The sequence below is a fragment of the Rhinatrema bivittatum genome, chromosome 3 (assembly GCF_901001135.1).
Source record: "Rhinatrema bivittatum chromosome 3, aRhiBiv1.1, whole genome shotgun sequence".
Lineage (NCBI taxonomy): Eukaryota > Metazoa > Chordata > Amphibia > Gymnophiona > Rhinatrematidae > Rhinatrema > Rhinatrema bivittatum.
In genome coordinates, this window is record NC_042617.1 from 565,889,894 (window position 1) to 565,914,227 (window position 24,334).

The 24,334-nt window shown below is 44.7% G+C and overlaps 1 protein-coding gene across 1 annotated transcript in view; it reads left to right on the top strand.

Moving 5' to 3' along the window:
• The window catches only part of PEX3 (peroxisomal biogenesis factor 3), a 90,492-nt gene extending 67,387 nt beyond the window's left edge, over window positions 1-23,105 (top strand). The window contains exons 8-12 of the mRNA XM_029596517.1: window positions 3,798-3,966; window positions 15,323-15,393; window positions 17,019-17,141; window positions 20,238-20,334; window positions 21,962-23,105. Of these exons, the coding sequence (XP_029452377.1) occupies window positions 3,798-3,966; window positions 15,323-15,393; window positions 17,019-17,141; window positions 20,238-20,334; window positions 21,962-22,045 (544 nt within the window). The 3' untranslated portion in view covers window positions 22,046-23,105. The remainder of the gene's footprint in view (window positions 1-3,797; window positions 3,967-15,322; window positions 15,394-17,018; window positions 17,142-20,237; window positions 20,335-21,961) is intronic.
• The last annotated feature ends 1,229 nt before the right edge of the window (window positions 23,106-24,334 follow it).

The following is a 24,334-nucleotide window of genomic DNA, read 5'->3' on the forward strand; positions in this document are numbered from 1 at the left end:
TAAAGTAGAGCGCTCCCATTGGCGACAGGCACCTAGGGCCTTCTGTCCGCATCCAGATGTTCCTCTCTCTCAAGACTTCCGTGACTTGTTGGACATCTCCACTCAATATGGAGCGGGGTATTCCCTTCCAGGCACCCTCGCCTCAATTGTGCTTACCCACGAATGTGTCCCACTTGGGGTGGGGAGCCTACGCAATGACCTCCGCACCCAGGGTTTCTGGACTGTGCAGGAGGCACAGTTTCAGATAAACCTTTTAGAACTGAGGGCGATCCGATACTCCCTGTGGGCCTTCCAGGATCGCTTGGCCAACAAGGTCATTCTCGTTTGAACGGACAATCAGGTGGCCATGTGGTATATCAACAAGCAGGGGGGTACTAAATCCATCCTTCTTTGTCGGGAAGCAGTGCAAATCTGGAGCTGGGCGCTGGCGCAGGGGATGTTTCTCCAGGCTGTGTACTTGGCAGGTGCCGAAAATATCCTAGCGGACCGACTGAGTCGCCCCTTCCAGCCCCACAAGTGGTCCCTGAAACAGGAGGTAACGAATCAGATCTTTGGTCTCTGGGAGACCCCGGACGTGGACCTGTTCGCCTCCCCCAGCAACATGAAGGTCCCCTGGTACTGTTCTCTGTCCAGGTTGGAGGGCGTGCCACCCACAAACACCTTTGCCATCCATTGGGGGATGGGCTTCCTGTATGCCTATCTTCCTCTTCCATTAGTGACTAAGACTCTCCTGAAGCTTCGCCAGGACCGGGTGTTCATGATCCTTGTTGCCCCGCATTGGCGAGGCAGGTCTGGTTTCCACCGCTGCACAGGTGGAACCCAATCCATCTGGGGACTGCCCCCAGACCTCCTCTCTCAGGATCAGGGTAGGCTGCACCACGTGCCCTGTCTCTCAGGGCATGGATGTTGAAAGGTTAATCCTGCAACCCCTGGACCTTTCAGAGGATGTAGCCTGGGTCCTGGTGGCTTCAAGAAAGCCATCCACCAGGAAGTCTTATACCTTAAAGTGGTAGAGGTTTGCCATCTGTGAGCAGAAGGGCCTCAATCCCGTCTCCTTCCCTGTCTGACAACTCCTGAACTATCTGCTGCACCTCTTGGAGACAGGACTTAAGACCAACTCGTTGGGGTGCACCTCAGTGCCTTAGGAGCTTACCACCAGGAGGTGGACTGTTTGCCCATCTTGATGCAGCCTATCATGGGACGGTTCATGTGTGGGCTGCTTCAGCTGTGGCCTCCCCTTCAGGCCCCAGCGGTTTCTTGGGACCTGAACTTAGTGCTGGCCCAACTGATGAAACAGCCGCTGTTTGAGCTTGAGTTCATGCGCTCTCGAGTTTTTGATGTGGAAAGTCATCGTCTTGATAGCGGTCACGTCGGCGAGGAGGGTCAGTGAGTTGCACGCCTTGGTGACTTATCCATCCTACACGAGGTTCTTCCACAACAGGGTGGTTCTGCGCAAGCACCCTGAGTTCCTACCAAAGGTGGTCAAAGATTTCCATATGAACCAAACTGTAGTCCTACCTACCTTCTTTCCCCGGCCTCATACCAGCCCGGGAGAGAGGGCACTTCACAGGCTGGATTGTAAGAGGGCCTTGGCCTTCTACCTGGACCGAATAGCGGGCTACAGGCTGTCCACCCAGCTGTTCGTCTCAGTTGACCCCAATAGCTGGGCAGAGCTGCTACTAAGCAGACTCTTTCCACCTGGCTAGCAGACTGTATCTCCTTCTGCTATGACTAGGTGGGACTGCAGCTGGAGGGCCATGCCACGGCGCACTCTGTATGAGCCATGGCGGCATCTGTGGCCCACCTGCATGCAGTTCCAATGGGAGAGATCTGCAAGGCTGCGATGTGGAGTTCTCTCCACACTTCTGCTGTGCACTATTGTTTGGACAGGAATGGCTGGCGAAAAAGCAGATTCGGCCAATCTGCCTCAAAAACCTCTTTCAGCTGTGAACCCAACTCTTCCAACTGTAGGGCCCCTGTTTTTAGTACAGGCTATCCCTGCTATTACCAACAGCACCTCTTTTGTAGTGCCTGTTGGCACCCGGTTTGGTGTCTGTTGGTCCCACTGGGTCGGGTCCAGCCTGTAGCTAGGGATTCACCCATGTGTGAGGACTTCCATCCTGCTTGTCCTAGGAGAAAGCGAAGTTGCTTACCTGTAACAGGTGTTCTTCTAGGACAGCGGAATGGTAGTCCTCATGAAACCCGCCCGCCACCCTGCGGAGTTGGGTTCTCCTGGCTTATTCTTTTGTTTCCTCGTATCTACGTACACAACTGGAGAGAGACCCTGCATGGACACGTGGATAGTGGCATGCTGGGCATGCTCAGTGTGCCAGCCAAAGTTTCTAGAAACTTTGACAGAAGTTTTCCATGCCAGGCTCCATCTGATGATGTCACCTATGTGTGAGGACTAATATCCTGTTGTCCTAGGAGAACACCTGTTACAGGTAATCAACTTCGCTTTCCTCTTCCTTCCCTTCCCTTGATGGACAGCTGTTCTACAAGGCCATACTTTAATATGGCGTCAAGAGGGACCCTGCATGGTTGTTAATGTATTATAAAGAGGGTTTGTTACAGCAGAATTTGTCAGCTGTTAGAAATGCTATCCAAGATGTAATTTACGTGACAGGATTTCAGATTGCTAAATACATAAGGCGTGTTATAAAGCCAAAGCCATTAATCACATGAGGTCCCATGGTGGGTCAGACCAATGGTCCATCAGCATCTTGTTTCCACTGGTGGCCTCTTAGAAGTACCTGAAAGATCCCTTCCCTGTTGCTGATTCCCAGATGAAAGAGGTGATAATCCGCATGCCTGCTTGGCTAATATGTGTTAATGGGCCTGACCTCCAGAACTTGTTCAAACCTTTTCTTTCTTTTTTTTTTTTAAACTCAGCAATGCTATTAACTTGTACCACAAACAACTGGATCCATGCAACAACCAGCTAGTTAGAGATTAAAGTATTTGATTTAGTTAATAGGGTGAAAAAGGAAAGGAAAGAAAAGTCCCAGGCTAACCTAGACTGGTATCTCCTACTCTGATGAGGAGAGGAGGTTGCTACTTTTGCTAAGTGGTGGGAGAAAGTTGCAGGTCCATTTCCCTGACTCCAGAAATCTGTTCTGTAAGTGAGAATACAAGCATAGATCCCTCACAGTTCATGTTGCTAAGTCACATTTACAGAAATGATTCAACAGCAAGCTGTGTTACATGCAGAAATAACCAGTCCAATATTTGCTGTTTGTTTATTTTTTAATTCTTTAGGCCCCGCTTCTTAACTTAGTTTCTGCCACCTCCACCTCTCCACAAGCGGACTGCCTGGCTGGAGCTAACAATCCTTGCCAGCTCCAGGACTGAAAGGTCACCTCCAAGGTGCACCCTTAATGCCAATGGTCTGACAGGGGTAACAAGGTAGCAGCCATCTTTCCTTCTCCTCTAGGCCCATGTGTATCACCTCTATGGTGTGCACAGGTCTAACTGACCCCTTTGGACAAGGGATATGAATTTGAATCAGCTGCTGCTATCCCTATTGACTGACGGGAGGGAAACTGGTAGGAGTGTATTTGGGAGAGGGAAGGGGCCAGTGTGCAGAAGAGTGCATTTTAAGGGGTAGGGGAAAGGGCCAGGGAGGAGTAAGTCAGTGGCCGTGCCCATGTTATGGCAAATCATGATCTGTTTTATTTTCAAAATTCTAGTTTTAAGTTACATTAAATGGACTAAAGTTATTTGAAAATATCTGCACGCTCATCTTTCAAACTGCAGTTTGTCTTAAACTTTTCTCACCTTGTATTTTTATTGGACAGTGTATCTCTTAAACACGCACTGTCTCTCTTGGAACTGGAACAGACGCTGAGAGAAGTGCGGCAAGTAGTAGAATGCAGCCAGGATCCATCTCGCACTGAAAAGGTTGAAAGCAGGTCGCCACTATGCCGATACATGATGCCTGACGAGGAGAATCCATTAACAGCACAGGTAGAACTTCTGTATATTGTTTTTACATAGGAAGAAGATTTGTTTCATTTTAGCAGATGTCTAGTTTAGTGGTATATGTTGAGTTGAATGTACCAGTTACTAAATCTTTTGTCACGTTTGCTCCATTAGACTATAAAAGTTGAAGTACATAAGAACATACCATAAGATATGCCATACTGGGTCAGACCAAGGGTCCATCAAGCCCAGTATCCTGTTTCCAACACTGACCAATCCAAGTCACAAGTACCTAAACATTAGATAAATCACAAGCTACTGTTGCTTATTAATTACAATAATGGCAGTTTATGGATTTTACTGCTGTAACCACATCCTCTGGCAATGAATTCCAGAGCTTAACTGTGCGCTGAGTGAAAAAGAATTTTCTTTGATTTGTTTTAAATGTGCTACTTGCTAACTTCATGGAGTGCCCCCCTGGTCCTTCTATTATCAGAGAGTAAATTACTGATTTACATTAACTTGTTTAAGTTCTTTCAAGATTATCTAGACGTCTGTCATACCCTTCCCCCCCCCTCAGTCGTCTCTTCTCCAAACTGAACAGCCCTAACTTCTTTAGCCTTTCCTCATAGGGCAGCTGTTCCATGCCCCTTATTTTGGTCGCCCTTCTCTGCACTTTCTCAAGTGCACCTATATCCTTTTTGAGATGTGATGTTTTATCACCTCTCTTTATCTCCTTGGCAATCCTCTCTTCCGCTTGACTTTTTGCTCTCTTGATTAATTTCTTCGTCTCCCTCAGTTCTACCAGATATTCTTCTTTGTGCTCCTCCCTTTGGGATCTTTTGTATTTCTTGAACGCTGTTCTTTTAGCCTTTATTTTGTCAGCCACCTCCTTTGAGAACCAGATAGGTTTCATTTTTCTTTTGCTTTTCTTTACTTTTCTAACATATAGATTAGTTGCCCTGGTAATTGCTCCTTTTAGATTGGTCCACTGCTGATCCACATCTCTCTCGTTCTCCCAGCCTTTTAATTCTTCCTCCAGGTACTTCCCCATTTCATCAAAGTCCGTGTTTTTGAGTTTTGCAGTTCCCGGCCTTGCCAAAAGGAGTATTCTTTTAGGAGAGATACCTCATAGTGCAATCCCTGCCAGAGAGTTCTTCTCATTAAAAGTTACAAAGAGGTAGACTGTTGAGCCTGATACCTTTTTGGGGTGAGGATTCTCTCATGCAGGGGCCTACTCTAAACCATAGGTAGGCAAGCACCAGTAACAGATCCTGTTGTGAGACACAGTGAAAGCTAAAACAGTCTTATTTTTGGAAGGAATTTAGATTCACTCTGCTTCTTTGGGGAACGTCATCCTTGCTGGTCATGGTAGGAGCACAAGATGGCACTGGCCGTCCATTGCTCCTACCATGTGACAGGGGCCGACCAATGGCAGCGGTAGCCCCTGTGACATAGTAAGGTCAAAGGCTATCGGCGCCATTTTGAATACCGGCAGCTGACGGCGTGAGTGCAGGGGATGGCTCCCGGACCCCCCGCTGGACCACCAAGGAGTTTTGGTAAGTCTTGGGGGGGTCAGGAGGGTGGGGGGTTTGTTTAAATTTGCTCCTTTAGAAGGCCGAATAATTCAGTGAAGATTCGTTATATTCGTGGGGAATCACGATACATTTCGCTTCCCCACGAATACAACAAATATGGCCCTATACGTTGCGGATTACCAATACGTTGCAAACGAATGCACACCCCTACTAAATGGTATGGATGGCTCCTATGTAAAAGGTGTTAAGGTCATCTAGTTAAGGCATCTAGTGGCCAGATCTAGTGGTCTGTCACACATGAAATACAGGAAAATAATTGTGAAGAAAAACCTCATATTTTTAAAGTTTTTATAATGCCAGTGGATCTATTCCAGAAAACTAAATTTCTATCTGTAACTTAATTGGTTGTGATAGGATTAGAATCAATCACTCTTGCTAGCTTTTTTTTTTCTACTACTGTTCCTAACAAAGCTAAAACCTTCCTTTCTGCAATATTGTCTCACTCACGCATTGGAGCTCTGCCTGCCTCTGGTATCCTGCATGTGTACCTGGGAGTATTTCTGAGAATTTTGCCCTGGAGGTTCTGGTTTTATATTTCCTACCTAATAGTTTAAATTTGGCTTCCAGAACTTCCTTCATGCATTTTCTTATATCTTTGGTACCCACATGTAGCACAACAGCTGGCTCCTCCCCAGGACATTTTAAAATCATATCTAAATAATGGCTGATATCTACTACATTTCGTTCCAGGCAGGTAAGTTGCCAAGCAATCTTCATGGTCGCCAGCCACCAAGCTATTTAAATTCTTAATGATTGAATCGCCAGTAATATTCCTAGCCCTACCCTACTAGACATCTTGCCCTGAAGATGCATCCTCTGTGCAAGAGGATAACATCTCCTGGAAAGCAGGTCCCAGCTGCAGAATCACTTCCTGGTGACCTTACTCCTCCAGATATTCAACAGAGCATGCCAGATAAGGTTATCTCTATAACTAGGACAGCTATTTTTCTGGCCAGACTTACCTGGATAACTTTGTCGGCGCTGCCTGGACAAAGTGAAGCCGTGCCTCTGGAATGCCCCCAGCACTGCCTGTTTGTACCCAGGTAAACTTTGTGCAGGTAGTAAGTTGCCAAGGCAAAATGTAGCTGGGATGTGGAGGGAAATTTTTAGCCTCAGGCTTGTCTGGATATCTCCAGAAGTTACTCAGACAAACCCTTTGACTATTTATTTATTTATTTATTTGAAGAGTTTTATATACCGTTATTCGGAAAGCCATCATAACAGTTTACATGGTGAATAAATTTTAATAAAGAGGTTTTGAGATATCATAACATGTTGTAATTACAATAATAATAAACATAACCAAGTAAGTCTCTGCAGATATAAGGTTGATTGTGGAGGGAGGTTAGTTAGGTTGAGAATTAAGGTTATGAGTTCATTTGAGAGTTGGTCTGTGTAGATGATTGTGGATCCATGAAGAATTTACGAAACAGTAAGGTTTTTAGGTCTTTTTTGAAGGTTTTTATATTGTGTTGAGATCTTAGGTCTTCAGGTAGTGTGTTCCAAAGATTAGGGGAGGCGATGGAGAAGGCTCTCTCTCTTGTTGTTGTTAGATGAGCATCTTTGACAGTGGGGATTGATAAGAGGTTTGAATTGCTGGATCGTAGGTTTCTTGAAGAGTTTTGAGGAGTTATGTTAAGGGTTTTAAGACCTTGATGATCATAGTTAAGGACTTTATGGATGATAGTCATGGATTTGTAGGCGATTCGTGCAGTGATGGGGAGCCAGTGAAGAGATGACAAGATGGGCGTAATATGGTCATTTCTTTTTTTTCCAGTTAGGACTCTAGCAGCAGAGTTTTGAAGTATTTGTAGTGGTTTGAGGGATGAGAAGGGTATACCTATTGACACAACTAGTGACCTCACGGTTCCTTTCTTGAGATGTGGGCATTGCAGACACATAAGGTAGGTATTTATCATCAGGCTGACACAGGACGACATGCAGCAACCTAGCAAACAGGCCAACTCCAGTATTAGGAGTTAGCTAAATAAAGCATTTTGGATAACTCTACCCGTCCCCAGGACGGAGAGAAATGTAGGGAAAAGTCAGTGAGTTTTCCAGGAACATATTACCAGATAACTTTAGGTTTAACTGGCTATATTGTCGGTGCTTAACCAGCTGCTATTCAAAAGAATATAGCTGATTAAGCACGGACACACGAGGTATGAACCGGTGGCTATGGCCCCTAAGTGGATTTCAATATCAGGCCACTGGGCCCATACCCCCAATCCCCACCCCATGCTCTCTAACATTAGAAAGAAATATCCAACCAAAAGGCACGAGAAGATGGGCCAGCTCTCTCTCCTTCCTCAGGGATTTAAATATTATACCATGGGAGGGGATCCCCAGCCAACCCCCATCCCTGCCTCATTGCCCAGCACCCCCCAGACGTGAGAGGCTGCCAGGGTCGTGGAGCAAGCTTCTCGCTCCCTGCAGCATCAGTCGTTGCTGTAGGCGCAATACTTTTACACTGCTGGCAATGCCGCCGGGAGCGCGGTATATTATGGCCACGGCCCTGGCAGCCTCTCATGTTTGGGAGTACTGGTCAATGAGATAAGCAGGGGCCTCCTTCCAAGAGTCACTATTTGAATTGCCGAAGGTTAGTGGGGAACTGGCGCACTTCGTTGGGCTTTTTGACTGGATGCATTTTTCTAACGTTACTGGGAGCTGTGGTGGTGGCGGCATGGACCCACTGGGTTTGCATTGAAATTTACTTGGAGAGGGGGGAAGCTCCATGGCTGCCAGGCTAGACTTGTTTTTTACATTGTCGGTGCTTAACCCGCTGCTATTCTTTTGAATATATCTGGTTAAGCCGGCTACCTTTAAACCTAGCCGGCAATATTCAGAGAATAGCTAGTTTTTTAGGTTCCGAGTTATCCAGCTAAAGGTAGCTAGCTAACTTTATTCGAGGATATTCAGCAGGACGTGTATCCTGTTGAATAACCCTAATAACTTATCCAGCTTGATTTAGTTGATTTCTGTGCTGGCTCGTGTTTGTTGGACAGTATGCTGATATCTGTTGGTCTGTGTTTGTATATTGGCGTGTTTACCGCTCTGTTTACCTGGCTCTCTTCCTTTATTGTAATTGTGCATGCTCTGTTTGCCACCAAGAATGACGGATTGTGTAGAATACAAGTGCCTGTAATGTAATGATTTTTTAATATTGATCTAACCAACTATTCAATAATCTGCCTTGAAGTGGCCAACAGCCATGAAAGAGAGAATAGAAATGCTAAATTAAATTAGTTTACTTTCATGGCTCCTCTCATCTGCAGTGGGAGCTCCAGACTTACAAACTCTGCTCAGCCTTTGCTTGTCTGGCAATCTCCTGGCCCTTTGCCTTCTCTGCTCCTGTCTCCCCATCTAAATCGTGTTCTGATTAGCTATACCTGGTCCCAATAGACTATAAGTCTCAGAAGCCTCTTTCTTAAAGCCCCAATCACCTTTTCCCGTCTCTTAGTTCATAACTTCCTTAAACTATTTAAGAACATAAGAACATGCCATACTGGGTCAGACCAAGGGTCCATCAAGCCCAGCATCCTGTTTCCAACAGTGGCCTATCCAGGCCATAAGAACCTGGCAAGTATCCAAAAACTAAGTCTATCCCATGCTACTGTTGCTAATAGCAGTGGCTATTCTCTAAGTCAACTTAATTAATAGCAGGTAATGGACTTCTCCTCCAAGAACTTATCCAATCCTTTTTTAAACATAGCTATACTAACTGCACTAACCACATCCCCTGGAAACAAATTCCAGAGTTTAATTGTGCGCTGAGTAAAAAAGAACTTTCTCCAATTAGTTTTAAATGTGCCACATGCTAACTTCATGGAGTGCCTCCTAGTCTTTCTACTATCCGAAAGAGTGAATAACCGATTCACATCTACCTGTTCTAGACCTCTCATGATTTTAAACACCTCTATCATATCCCCCCTCAGCCATCTCTTCTCCAAGCTGAAAAGTCCTAACCTCTTTAGTCTTTCCTCATAGGGGAGCTGTTCCATCCCCTTTATCATTTTGGCAGCTTTCTCTGTATCTTCAGCATCCTCTTCTCTAAGGTAGTGCTGCTTCCTTCCCCTTTTTCACATTCTTCTTTGAATCTTCCTCTGCTGTTTCAGCAGGCTCGCTTCTTTGTCTATGGGCTGCTTCTATTTGTGTGGGATCCTGACTGCGTCGCAGTGAGTTTTATATTACAAAAAAAAAAAAAAAAAAAGACCTAGAACTGACCATGTGGCATGCCACATTTCATCTGACCCATTAGATCAGTGATATTCACGCCCAGCTCTCGAGGGCCACAAACAAGCCAGGTTTTCAGGATATGGTTTATGAATCCTGTATCAGAATGCGACATGCCTTGCACTACAGTGAAAAAGGTGTGAGCTAAATATATTAAGTAAATGAATATGCATGAGGAGATTTGTATACCCACTGCCTCCATTGTTTGTAGATTTACCTTGTGCATATTCATTGGGGATATCCTGAAAACTAGGTGCTGGAAGTGAATCCCACTGCATTAGATGATCTCCATGTGTAATCATCAACTGACTACAGCCATTCAAATAAGCTTCAGTCCTTTTGCATGTCCCCTCCACATATTGCTGTCTTCCAATATTTTTGACCAACTCCTGTGAACCACAGTTCCAAACTACTTGGCAAAAACTAAGTATGTGACAGCTATACTGTATGTTACTTGTATCTGTTTTAATTCTCTTAAAATATACTTCAGAAATTAGCATGGCAAAGTTTGCTTTCTCTGAATCTATACTGGGACACTATTCTTGCCTCTGTTTATTTCTTCCTTCCCTATTGATTCCCAACTTGATCTTGGGTATTTTTTTTCTTAATTGTTACTTTATAATCCTAATTCATCCTTGTCCATGTAGGACAATTACTAGAGACTGTTTTAGACCACAATATTAATAACCGCAGTTTGGGTTGCAAATACAATTTAGCATATGTAGGATTGGAATGGGGTACGACAAGTGAGGTGATCAAATTTGCGGATGACACAAAATTATGCAGAGTAGTTAAATCTCAAGCAGATTGTGATGAATTGCAGGAGGACCTTGCGAGAATGGCAGATGAAATTTAACATGGACGAGTGCAAGGTGATGCATATAGGGAAAAATAATCCTTGCTGTAGTTACACGATGTTAGGCTCTATCTTAGGAGTTACCACCGAGGAAAGAGATCTAGGCATCATAGTGGACATTACATTGAAATCGTCAGCCCAGTGTGCTGTGACAGTCAAAAAAGCAACCAGAATGTTAGGAATTATTAGGAAGGGAATGGCAAATAAAAGGATGGATATAATAATGCCTCTGTATCGCTCCATGGTAAGACCGCATCTTGAATTCTGTGTGCAGTTCTGATCAACGTATCTCAAAAAAGATATAGTTGCACTGGAGAAGGTGCAGAGAAGGGCAACCAAAATAAGGTGCATGGAAAGGTAAAGAAGTTAGGGCTATTCAGTTTGGAGAAGAGACGACTGAGGAGGGATATGATAGAAGTCTACCGAATTATCATGAAAGGAATTGACAAGTTAATGTAATCAGTTATTTACTCAGGTAATAGAAGGACTAGGGGGTACTCCATGAAGTTAGCAAGTAGCTCATTTAAAACAAATAGAAGAAAATTCTTTTTCACTTAGTGCATAGTTAAGCTCTGGAATTAATTGCCAGAGGATGTGGTTACAGCAGTTAGTGTAACTGGGTTTAAAAAAAGGTTTGGATAATTTCCTAGAGGAAAAATTCATAAATTGTTATTAATTAATAAGCAATAGTAGCTTGAGATTTATTCAGTGTTTGGGTACTTGCCAGGTACGTGTGACTTGGATTGGCCACTGTTGGAAACAGGATACTGGGCTTGGTGTACCCTTGGGCTAAGGGCAAAAACCCCCCAAAAACATTGAGATTGCCTCTATTGATTGTAGAGGAGCAACTCTTTTTATTCTTTAGTAATATGTTTAGAATATGTCTAACTATAAATTAAGGTCATTATTCAGAGGGATCTAGCCTTTGAAGACAGACTGAGCTGACTGACTAAATATAGCCACAGAAATGTTATTAGAAGGCTAAGTTTAGCCAGTCAGATTCTGGGCAGGCCTGGGGGGGGGGGTGGGGGGGAAGGTGGCTGACACAGATTTTCAATGCTAGCTTTTTTAATTGGCCAATCAAAGCAAGGTGGTGCAAGAGCAGACCTAAATCTGACCAGCCAACCTCCCTACATTTCAAAACAAATTCAAACATGGCAATAGGTCCCCACCTCCTCCTCTGCGCCCCCCCCCCCCCCCCAGGGATGTCCCGGGATTCCCTCTTCTCCATCCTGTCCAAGGGGAGGGGTCTCCCCCGGCCAGCCTTTATCCTTATTTCGGACAGGAGGGAAGCAGGGTATCACAAGACATCTCTGCCAGCTTAGGAGAGGTGGAGGAGGTGGGGATACATTTATTTATTTATTTGTTGTGGTGGGGAAGTTTCTTTTTTCAAACTTAAACCATTGGGAGGGAAAGGGAATCAGGCAGAGGAGAAGATTCGAGAGAGAGGGGAATCGAGGCTGACCAGAGCTTTATTTCCATTGGTGTTGGAAATCGGCACTGACCGGCCCAGAGCCTAGGGGGGTACTCCTGTGCCACCACCACCACCAGACACCGGAGATGTCTTCCAAAGGTGTGGGGGTGGGGAGCTACTGGACACCAGGGACCTGAGCTATGGAGGGGGGAGAGGGGGTTAGAACCAGGGGATAATTTTGGGAAGAGGGTGGGGCCTCACCATAATTTACTCTTTATATTCTTTTAAACTTTTCGTCCTGCGGGGCCACCTCTAGAAGCAGAATCCCTGGTGGGGGATTTTTTTCACTTTGAGGGAGCTGGGCTTTTTTTGGGTTATATAGCCCTTTAAATTTTGCTACAGGTGGGTGGGGGGCGGAGGAGCATTGGAATGTGCATTGGTGTCCCAATGATTCCGCAACAAAATTCAGTATCTACACCCCCCCTCGAATTTCATTAAAATGATTCAACTTTCCTTTTTTTGACAAGCTGTTATTTTATTAGCATAGAAAAATATAAAAACATGGCTTTTTAAACAAGCATTTTACAAAGAGATAGAATAGAGAAAAATATCTCAGGAAAAGACAGAAAGGCACCGACATACAGTCCTTAGGACTGTACAGTAGATTAGTCTATGAACTCCACACCACAATAAACCATAACTATAATACTATGTATAATAAAACTACCGGTGTAAGTACCTTGGTACAATTGGTCATGAACTACTTCGCTAAATGACTGTCTAATGATATATTGTAACCGAACCTTTGACAGCACCTGTTAGAATGTACTATAGTACACTTTTACCTACATTAAATATGTGCCTACATGTAAACCGTTGCGACGGTATTTAACTTAGCAACGGTATAGAAAAGTTTTTAAATAAATAAATTACCAAGGTATTAGCTGCTTTGTATGTATTTGAAAAATTATGCATGCAAAGCAGCTAATTTCAATAGGACACAGATATTTGAACAAAGTATCATGCAGTATTGCTGTGATATTGGTATGTTGCACGATAAACAGCATTTATTGTATGTAATACCTTTATCACAGCTTAGTAACTCTACCTGTGTTTGATAAATCTAGCAGTCAAATTTTCATTGACTAAGTTTAGGAAATACTTAGCTGAAAACCTAGCCAATTAGATTCAGCTGGATATTTTCCGAAAGAAAACCAGCGAAAATTTGCTGGTTATCTTGCCCACTTAACAGGTCTTTGAAAATCTTCCTCACTATGTTTACGATTTATGATGACGTGATTGGTCTTTAAAGTATCATTATTTAGTTTTTACATTGGAACTGAAAAATAAAGGCAAGAAGCAGTATCTCCTTACACACAGGTCGATACAGTAAGGCCGCGGTAAAAACAGTGCGGCAGTGTCAGGCGCACCCTTCCTCCCCGCACGCACAGTTCTCTAGACCTAGCGCCTGATACTCTCTTCTAATCGCATGCAAATGCATGCCGAGGGAAGGGTTATGCCCGCGCAACCCATTTTACTGTATAGGCGCTTAATACAGCGCCTATACAGTAACCTGGGTGCGCTGGTGCCTGTCATTTCAAATGACATTTGAAATGACAGGCACCAGGAAGTGTAAAAAGTGTAAAAAAACAAAAACCTGTGTGTTATATAAAAAATAAAATTTTTTTTTAAATACCTGTCGGAGGGCCGTGGGTCCAGGCGGCCGGTGGACGGACAGGCAGGCGGGCAGGCGGCGGCGAGAAGCAAAGAAAGCGGGATCCGGGATCCGGGGCGGCAGCAGGATCCGGGAGCGGCGGGTAGGTAGCAGCGGCAGCAGGGGGGGAGCGGCAGCGGGATCCGGGGGCAGCAGCGGCAGCAGGGGGGGGGCAGCAAAGAAACAAAAAAAGCGGCATCCGGGGGTAGCAGCGGCAGCGGGGGGGCAGCGAGATCCGGGGGGCGAGTAGGAGGCGGCGTGTTCGATCGGGCGGGCAGGTAGGTGGCAAAAAAAGAAAAGATGGCCGCCTGCACGGGGGAAAGCGTGCAATTGGCCGTCAAACATCGTGACGTCACGTCTTCAGCGGCCAATTGCACGCTTTCCCCCGTGCAGGCGGCCATCTTTTCTTTTTTTGCCACCTACCTGCCCGCCCGATCGAACACGCCGCCTCCTACTCGCCCCCCGGATCTCGCTGCCGCCCCCGGATCCCGCTGCCCCCCCGCTGCTGCCCCCCCGCTGCCGCTGCTACCCCCGGATCCCGGATGCCGCTTTTTTTGTTTCTTTGCTGCCCCCCCCCGCTGCTGCCGCTGCCCCCCCGCTGCCACTGCTGCCCCCGGATCCCGGATGCCGCTTTTTTTGCTTCTCGCTGCTGCCGCCCCTGGATCCTGCTGCCGTTGCCGGACCCCCCGGATCCCACTGCTACCTACCCGCCGCTCCCGGATCCTGCTGCCGCCCCGGATCCCGCTGCCCCCCCCGCTGCCGCTGCTGCCCCCGGATCCCGGATGCCGCTTTTTTTGCTTCTCGCCGCCGCCTGCCCGCCCGGCCGCCTGGACCCATGGCCCTCCGACAGGTATTTAAAAAAAAAAATTATTTTTTATATAACACACAGGTTTTTGGTTTTTTGTTTTTTTACACTTTTTACACTTCCTGGTGGGAGGAAGGGAGAAGGGACTTCCGTAGCAGGCCCGAGCCTTGCTACTTTTTCGTTTTTTGGTTTTTTTTTGCTTCGGGAGGAGGGGACCGGACGGGGCTGCAGGAGACCGGACTGGGGCTACACCGGACGGCTGGACCGGGGACCAGGGCGGGTAAGCAATGTTTTTTACACTACACTACACTACACTAACTCCTACTAGGGGGAGGCGGTAAACTAGCACGTTAAGGCCGCGGCAGAACAGCGGGTTACTGAGGAGATAATATCAGCGCCCGTTACAGTATCGGAGGGGAATAGCTAATTCCTTCATTATACAGCTTTTTCGTTCATTTACATGCTGGGTGCGGAAAGGGTTATGTGTTTATTTTAGGAAGCGCTAAGGACGCGTGAAACTGGAGACTGTATGGCTGGATGGCCTTACTCATCTGTATTGTGCGCTCCCAGCACGTTACAGACGGGAAATCTTTAACTGCACGTTACTGGATCGACCTGACACTATTTTAAATTTGACAGCCCCACTCAATGTGTTATCCATATCCTAATAGTCTCAGAGTGGCCAGGATAACTAACCAGGAAACTCTTGTTCTATGATTCTGGCCATAGCACTTGCTTTTAATACATTGAAAGTCTTACATTACAGTATTTGATTTCCTAGGCATGTGGACTTACAGAAAAAGATGTTACTACAATTAAACTACTTAATGAAACTAGAGACATGTTGGAAAGGTAAGTACAGTTTGTATACTACTAAGGACCATTAGTACCATAATAGTCACACATTTTGGTTTTATTCTGCTTTTACTTTGGTTTTGTACTGTTTGTTCGAAAAAGCTAAGGGATAGGTATAGATTCAGTAAATCAGTTTCATGAGGGTGAAGGTTTTGCCATTTTTTAGTATTTCTAAATCTGGGAATTAGTACAGGCCATCATACAGTCTGTCCATCCATTTTTGTTTAAAATACGTAGCCTTTACTCTCCATTTCTTCAAGCCCAGTGTCCACTTATCCAGTTAACCTTTGGTAATTCAATAGCTGAGTGTCACGTAACATCTCAGCGCAATACCCAACACTCACTCAGGGTCAACTCCTTGATCACTTAGAGGCTTCTACTAAGCACTGAACAAACCTTGCGAGCACCTGCACATGTGCTCTTATGCTGGTAACATCCCACACAGCAATTGGGTTCTTACTTGACCCACAATCTATCCTCTGGTGGCTTCTAGGGACACTGCAAATCCTACAAAACCCAGCCCTCAAAATTCCCAGAAATGACACAGACCAAACAATAATACAGGAAGCACTCAGCAACACACTTCTGTGTGTTTACTCAAGACACAAAGCTAACAGACTAAGAAGTTTTATAAAGAAAAAGTAGGTACTGCATGAAAACATTCAGTCTGTGAAGAGCAAGCAAGGAAAAAGGATTATGCAAATAACACTACCTAATTAAGCTTTACGTAACCTAGCCAGCGCCCAAGGGAGTCAGGACTGGAAATTTCTGGCCAGTTTTTCAACCAGTTCTTACTGGGTTGAGCTGCTGCAACCTCTTAGAAACCTGAATACTGGCTCTGTGACCAATAACACTGCCTGTCAGAAAGATGTTCTCAGAACTTTATATTAAAGCTTTCTCAAAGACATTTGAAGAAACAGCAGCTTAAGCCTCATTTTGAATCAAGGCAACAGGATTTACCCTGTCAGTCTTTATTTCAAGAATCTGAGGAAAGCTGTGGGATCAGGATTTTCACATCTGCAGAATGTTGTGGGGTCAGGATGTAACTTAAGAGTTTATAAGAGAAAAGTTCTCTTTGGGGAAAACAGTACCAGGAAAAAAACAGGGGATGTCAATGACACACACATTGCCCATTTTGCCGCACTGAGATTAGCAAGGGAGTAGCAGGTAGAATGATCAGTTTCATGACATTAGCAAAGCAGTGTTTGATTTGGTGATCATAACTTTCCTACATCAATGTGTGTGTCAATGACACACACATTGATGTAGGAAGCTTTGTAATTCATCATGTGGCATTATTCTGTATACAAATGTAAATTTAAAAAAAGAACATTTGTATAATATAGACAAGTTAAATCTAAACATATTTTGGATTTTAAAGTAAAGTACCTTTTCTCTGAAGGTGTCTAGCTTTTTGAAAAATGGGAAAATGTATATCTCAATATAAACGTGCTTAAAATTAGTCACTTTCATGATTGGGATTCAAGGTGAAAAATAACTGATTACAAGTAACATCTTTGTGGTTGGTTTTGCATGTCTTTATGCTTTTATCAACCTCTTGTCTGTTTTGAAGATTATTACTTGATTTTATAATTCTTTCCTTTTTTTATCCTTTTTTAAAGTCCGGATTTCAGCACAGTTTTGAACACTTGTATAAACAAAGGATTCAGTCGACTTCTAGACAATATTGCAGAGTTTTTTAGACCTACTGAGCAGGACCTAATTCAAAGTAACTCTAGGAATAGGTAAGCATTTCTTCAAAGTCTTTTTTGATTGAGCTTTACTATGTGATTATAGGAACTGAACAAGGTTAAGTTTTAGTGGCTCTGGGTGGTTAGCGCTGGGTTTCCAGATTGAGACCACATCCTTTCCCCATTCCCTGAGAAAAAGCTCTTCTATGACATTGGGAGAGGTTGAGGATTTGGGTGGAAAGTGGCTTGATGAACTCAAAAGTGAGAGTGGCTGTGCCTGACCCATATTTACAGTCCCCAGAATCTGATCTAGACCTTTTCTGGATGCTGCTTACCTTTCAGTTGCAATAAGAAATGAAATAAAGAATCAGCAGTTATATTGATCAAACTATGCCATCTGGGGTGAATTCCAAAACATCCCATCTGCATATGTCCCTGATGCCAGAAACAGTCCTACCCTGGGATGCAGACCATAATATATGATAATGGAGGGTCAGTAACTTAACTTATCCAGCTTACACTAAGGGGTAGATTTTAAAAAGAGTGCGCGCGGCGTACATGTGCTTGCGCTACCCGGCGCGCGCACATGTACGCCCAATTTTATAGCATGTGCGAGCAGGCGCACGCATGTTATAAAATCGGGGGTCGGCGCACACAAGGGGGTGCACAATTGTGCGCCTTGCACGCGCCGAGCCGCGCTGCCTTCCCCCGGTCCCTTCCCTCTAGCCTGATCTTCCCACCCTTTCCCCTAACCTTCCCCCCCAGCCCTACTCTAACCCCCTCGACCTTTGTCTTTTTGCCGGCCAACCGCCGCCGCGCGATCCCCAGCACAGTGGCAAATGGCTGCTGTGCCAGGAGTCGCTGACCCCGCCCCGGGACTTACGCACGCCACCCGGGCCTTTTTAAAATCCGGCCCTAAGCTTTTTTTCATAATAGGGTGGTCTCGCACACGCACCATTAAGTTCCTGCCTATCGTGGTGTCGGACCTCCATCTTTGCCGGTCCATCTTCCTGCCAACGTTCTTTCCCAGGCCTCATTCTTACCAAGGTGAACAAGCCCTGAACAGTGTGCACTGCAAGAGAGCCTTGACCTTTTTATCTGGAGTGGACAGAAGCCCAGGGCCAGTTCATCCAGCTTTTCCTTTCCTTTGAGCAGGTTGGGAATCGCCGTTGCCGAGCAGTCGCTGCATTTCCTTCAGTTATGTGAGTCGTGTCAAGGCTCTCTCTGTCTGAGCCATGGCAGTTTCTGTGGCCCACGTGTGAGGAGTCCCCATGGAGGAGAGAGTCCCATCCACTCATTCACATCGTATTACTGTTTGGACAGGGGTGGCTGCTGCAATAGCAGTTTTGGGCCAATCTGTCATTCAGGAATTTATTTTTAGGTTTAGAACTCACTCTGTTCCCACCAATGGCTCATTGATTTTGTTCAGGCTGTGCCCTCACCCCCCGCCACCCACAAAATGTGGTTGTGCCTGTTGGCACCTATTCTGTTGGTCTCCTTTTTTGCTGAGGGGGGGGCCTCCTGTAGTTAGGGATTCATGCATGTGTCAGGACTACCATCCTGCTTGTCCTCTGAGAAAGCAGAGTTGCTTACCTGTAACAGGTGTTCTCTGAGGACAGCAGGATGTCAGTCCTCAAGAGGCCTGCCTGCCTTCTCATGGAGTTGGGTCTCCACGTCATGGGTTTTTTTTTTCTTTAAATCTCTGTTATAAAACTGAGGGGACCCCGTGTGGCTGCGTGGTATAATGCAATGCTCAGAGAGGCTCAATCAAGGTTCTAGAAACTTTGACATAAGTTTTCTGTGATGGGCTACATCTGATGATGCCACCCATGTGTGAGGACTGACATCCTGCTGTCCTTGGAGAACACCTGTTCCAGGTAAACAACCCTGCGTTTCAGATAGTACTAGGCTAGGAAACGCTCGATGAAACTAACAAGTAGCAGATTTAAAACAAATCAGAGAAAATGTTTTTTTTTTCACTAAACATACAGTCAGGCAGTAAAATTTGTTGCCAGGGAATGTGGTCAAGGCATCTATCATAGCAGATATTAAGAGGTTTGCAAAACATCCTGAAAGAGAAGTTGATAAACAGTTATTTGCCAGGTAACATAACACAGTAATGATGGCAGAAAAAGACCAAAACGGTCTATCTAGTCTGCCCAGCAAGCTTCCCAAGGTAGTAACTGCTGCTCCATGCAGGTTACCCCCACGTTTCTCTTAAGGGCAGTAACTGCTGCTCTGTGCAGGTTACCCCCACGTTTCTCTTAAGGGTAGTAACTGTGCTCCGTGAGGTTACCCCCATGATTCTCTTAAGGGTAGTAACTGCTGCTACATGCAGGTTTACCCCCATGTTTCTCTTAAGGGCAGTAACTGCTGCTCCGTGCAGGTTACCTCCAAGTTACTCTTAAGGGTAGTAACTGCCGCTCTGTGCCGGTTACGCTTTTTTATTTATTCCCATCCTCTAGTCTTTTAGGGATCCAGTGTTTATCCCATGCCCCTTTGAAATACTTCAGTTTTAGTCTTCACCACTTCCTCCGGAAGGGCATTCCAGGCATCCACAATCCTCTCAGTGAAGAAATATTTCCTGACATTGGTTCTAAGTCTTCCTCCCTGGAGTTTCAAATCATGACCCCCTAGTTCTACTAAATTGTTTCCAATTTAGATTTAGGAAGCTACTGCTTATTCCTGGGAGCGAACAGCAAGGTACGAATCTACCTTTTGGGATCTGCCAGATACTTCCTGTTACCCAGATTGGCCTCTGTTAGATACAGGAAACTGGGCTCAATGGACCTTTGGTCTTACCAAGCATGGCACTTCTTATGTTCTTAGCTTCCTTGACAATATGTTTAAAATTGCAGTGTGCTTATGTAAAATGACAGGTTTGTATGACAAATGAAGACTTGACGTAGACAAGAAACAGTATTGTTGTCGAGGACCTATGGATTTAATTGTCTTCTCTCTGAAGACCACTAGTTTGTTCACAAAGATTAATATTTTTTTTTAATTATGGACAAGGTACCTTTCTGTTAGTGTAATGATGATAGTTGGCTATCATCACACTAATAGAAAGATGAAAATACTGTTGGAATGCAGGGAAGATAAATACTGTTCCAAATGAAGTTTGTTCCCTAATTGTTTTCTTCTGTGCAGCCTTTCCAGCGTTGGTCTTCCATTAGCCAAAATAATCCCAATAGTAAATGGACAGATCCACTTAGTATGCAGCGAAACATCTAGCCACTTTGTTCAGGTAAGAAACCAATAACTGGGGCTGGCGTAGTGGTTCAGAGTAGTGCGGGGCACTGCCCTTCGGAAGGTCCCTGCTTCAATCCCCTAAATGGATGTTCTCCAGGTCTAGTCAGTTGGGGCTGTGGATATTTGGAAGATAGCGTTCACAGCCCCATGAGAATGAGAGCATCATGATCATCAGCAAGGGTGACACCTGGTGGCTGGATTTAGAGCTCATGGTACAGGATTGTGGAAGGAGCCACTAGTGCATGGCTTCTGGCTTCAGGATTGTTGCAGTTGCCAGAATAAGAATAGTTAAAAATAGGTAGATTTTAATGCATTTATTATTTATATACCATCTCCACAGTCTTTATAAGATTGCCCAAGGAGGTACAAAAACTAAACAAATCGGCATAACAGGAATATATTTTGTCAAAACTGTTTATTAGAAATGAACAAATACAGTACATGCTTAACGTACATTGGATTCTGATGAAAGTCAGGCTCAACATGTAAAAGTCAAGTAACTCAAAATGTGTGTATTATACATTTTCCAGACCCTCCACCCCTTCTTTCTGACTAGTTAAATGTCTATCGAGTCGTCTTGTAAGCAAACATTACCTTAAAACATGGAAAGAATGTAGAAGCTGCTTCGGACACCCCCCCCACCCCCACACCCACACACAAACACACAGAGCAACCCTACCCAACCTCCTTCCCCCTCCCCCCACCTAAGAACTGTATCAGGCCCATTCAATTAAGTCCGCGGGGAAGCCAGCGCTCCGAGGCGAGTGCCCGCTCTCCCGACGCACATCTCCTGGGCTCGCAATTCTTTATTTAAATTCAGACCTGCGCTAGGGACACTAGCGCGTCCTAGCACCTCCTTATTGGCAGAAGCGGTGGCTGTCAGCGGGTCTGACAGCCAACGCTTAATTTTACCAGCGTCGGTTGTCGAACTCGCTGACGGCCATGGGTTTGGAAAACGGACGCTGGCAAAGTTGAGCGTCCATTTTCCAACCCGCAGGCAGATTATTATTTTTTTTTTTAACACATTTTTTTTTTGTTTTTTTATTTTTGGGGCCTCCGACTTAATATCGCTATGATATTAAGTCAGAGGGTAATCAGAAAAGCAGTTTTTTCTGCTTTTCTGTACTCTTGCCCGGTGCCATCTGAAATTAACGTTTTCCACGTGCTATTACCCCTTACTGTATAAGGGATAAAAATAGCTTGTTAAACGTGCGTCCAAACGGGGCTAAAAGGTGCGCTCGTTCGAGCGCACCGTTCTGTATCGGCCTGATAGACTGTGCATGAGCAAGATGAAATAATAAACCAACAGCCGCTATCGTCACAGAGAACACATGTTAAAACTCAAAACTAAACAAAATTGTGTTCGTCTTAATATCGTCAGTCTGCCTGCTCATCTCATTCTTGCATATGAAGGCTCATGGGTTTCAACTGAGTTGGAAGAAAAAAAAGATGGGAGCCCTTCTATTCCCCACCCCAGTTCTGTCCAAGGTGTTCCGATGTTGGAGGAATTGCAGCTTGTTGGTATAAAACTGTAGTGTTGTAGGTGGGTAGCCCACTTATTGCTGTCATGTTATCTTGTTTCTCTACAAAGTAGTGCTTACGCTAATCCATTGCATTTCCAGGATCTGCTGATGATGGAACAAGTGAAAGTTTTTGCTGCTAATGTTTATGAAGCTTTCAGCACCCCTCAACAGCTGGAGAAGTGATTGGAGTTTGTGTAAGCAGAAACGTGTCCTGCTCACCTTCCACAAACACCAGATATCCAAACAAAAATAGGCTTTTATTGTACTCCGATGTTTACAGATCTGACATTTCTAGTGTGTTCATTCAAACGGCTTAGCAGCTGAGAATAACTTCCCTGACTGAAGGAAAAGACCGTATTACAAAGTGACTGGTATGGTTATTCAGCGGGTGACAGAAACCGATCTAATGGGAGACATCAGGAAGTGTGGCAGTGCTGTTATGCAGTGGAATCCTCCTCTAATAAATACTGGAACCAATTGTACTTTTAAGAGTTTTACATTCTACACAGGTCTGTACTACCCAACTTCCAGCATCACTCGCTAGGGCTCAGCTTGTGACATTGTTGAAAGGCTTTGTAACCCCTTGCAAAGAAATACTGATGCCTCATATAAACCTTGAGGCCCAAGACCCAGAAGCGTTTCCTCATTATGTTTGCCTCTGTCCAGCAATTTGTCCCTGAACGTGTATTAATAATTTTTTAGATTGTACCACAGCCTCTATTCTACAAAATTCCTGAGCTACATGAATGGAATTATGCAATCTGCGGCATAGAGTTTTTCAGTCTGGCTCATGGCCTATTTGGCCATTGTTTCTAAGGGTCCAACATGCATTAGTTTAGTTTTAGATGCATTTTCTGTCTATGGAGAAAACCTGGGTCATCTTTTTAGCCATGTTCTGCGACTTCGGTAAAAAGCTGTGATTTCTCTTAAACAGACTTGAATATATGATTTCTGTGGCTTTCTTTTGTGTAGTGATTCTCAACCTGATCCTTGAGTGCCTCTTACCCAGTCTGGTCTTCAGGAAATCCACATGCAACATGCTTGGGAGAGGTTTGCATGCACTGCCTCGGTTGTAGGCTTAGGTAGGGGCTACTCAAGAACCACTGATTCAGTTTGTCATTAACATGTCTTTTGTAACTCCCCTATCATTCTCCTATTTAATTTGTAAATATCTTTTAATGTGTAAGAATCTTGAGCTCAGTGCAATGTATGGATTGTAATAAAATATTTTATTGTAAAAGTGTATGGACTTTACAAGAAGTAGATGTAATGTAGGTTATCCCTGGTTAAAAGGATTGCCAAGGCTTATCTTGCTGCTCCCATAACCAGTTGGGTTTTCAGGATATTCATGAAAAATGGTCATACATTGAAGACCCTGCCAGTTTAACTTGTCCATATTCATGGTGTATATCCAGAAAATCCAACTGGCTGTGGGAGAACTAGGACAGGATTGGAAAGGTCTGCATTAAAGGTAAAGCATCTTGGCAGACAGTAACCGAAAACTTCAGTTGGGATCCTGTGACAGCAAGGGAGGTTGTACATTAAGCATACCTAAAGGCTTAGCTGTGGTACAGGAGACCTGTATGATGTGCTTGAATCATACTGGTCAGGCAACATCATGGAGCTGATTTTCTTGGGCCCTGACGCTGAGCAGAGAAAATGGGGAAAGGAGATGCTATGTATTGAACTAGACAGATTAGGAACACAGTAGGGGGTCTGCTCTGTATACTTCCCATAGACTTGATTCACCCCAACCATTGGGTGCCTTTTGAAAGGGACTGGCACAGAAATCCTGAATCACAATTGTCATTAAAGCAAACATTCTGGAGACTTTCAGCACAAATGAGTAGCAGCCCAACAGCAAGCTTCATTAACTCTGCTCACAAACATCCATTTACCCAAATATATATTCAAGCCTTTTATTTGCACCTGGCAGCTCTCAAACCTAATTATATTTATTCCTGTTCAAGACAGGAGTAAATATAGCTCAGTGCTGCTTTCCTATAGCAGTAACTTTGCTGAGGGAAAACAGAACATGAAGCTTAAACTATAACCTCTCCAAGCCCTTCAACAGCCTTCCCCATTTTATTTTTAAAGCTAGTGGCATATCTTTTATAGGGATTGCAGCACTTGCCTTTTAAAAATGATTTTGGCCCCTTTCGGCATGTGTAATCATTCTGTCCTGGTCTTCTCAAATCAGTTTTTTAGGTAATCTTTACAGTGGTGTCTAACCATTTGTCTATTATTTTTTAACTAGCTGTACCCGGCCATGCGTTGCTGTGGCTTAGTCTGGTTAAATGGAAAAGAAAGAAAAGAGAAAGCGCAACACTCTGTCGTCCCCCCCGTCTCTCCCCCCCCCCCCCCCCCGCAAAGGGCAGGCGGCAGGCACTGCAACAGATTTTGGGACACTTTGCCTAGCTTACTTTGCTCTTTCTGTGAGACCTGTGCCTTTAAGAAATCCGATTGGGGGCT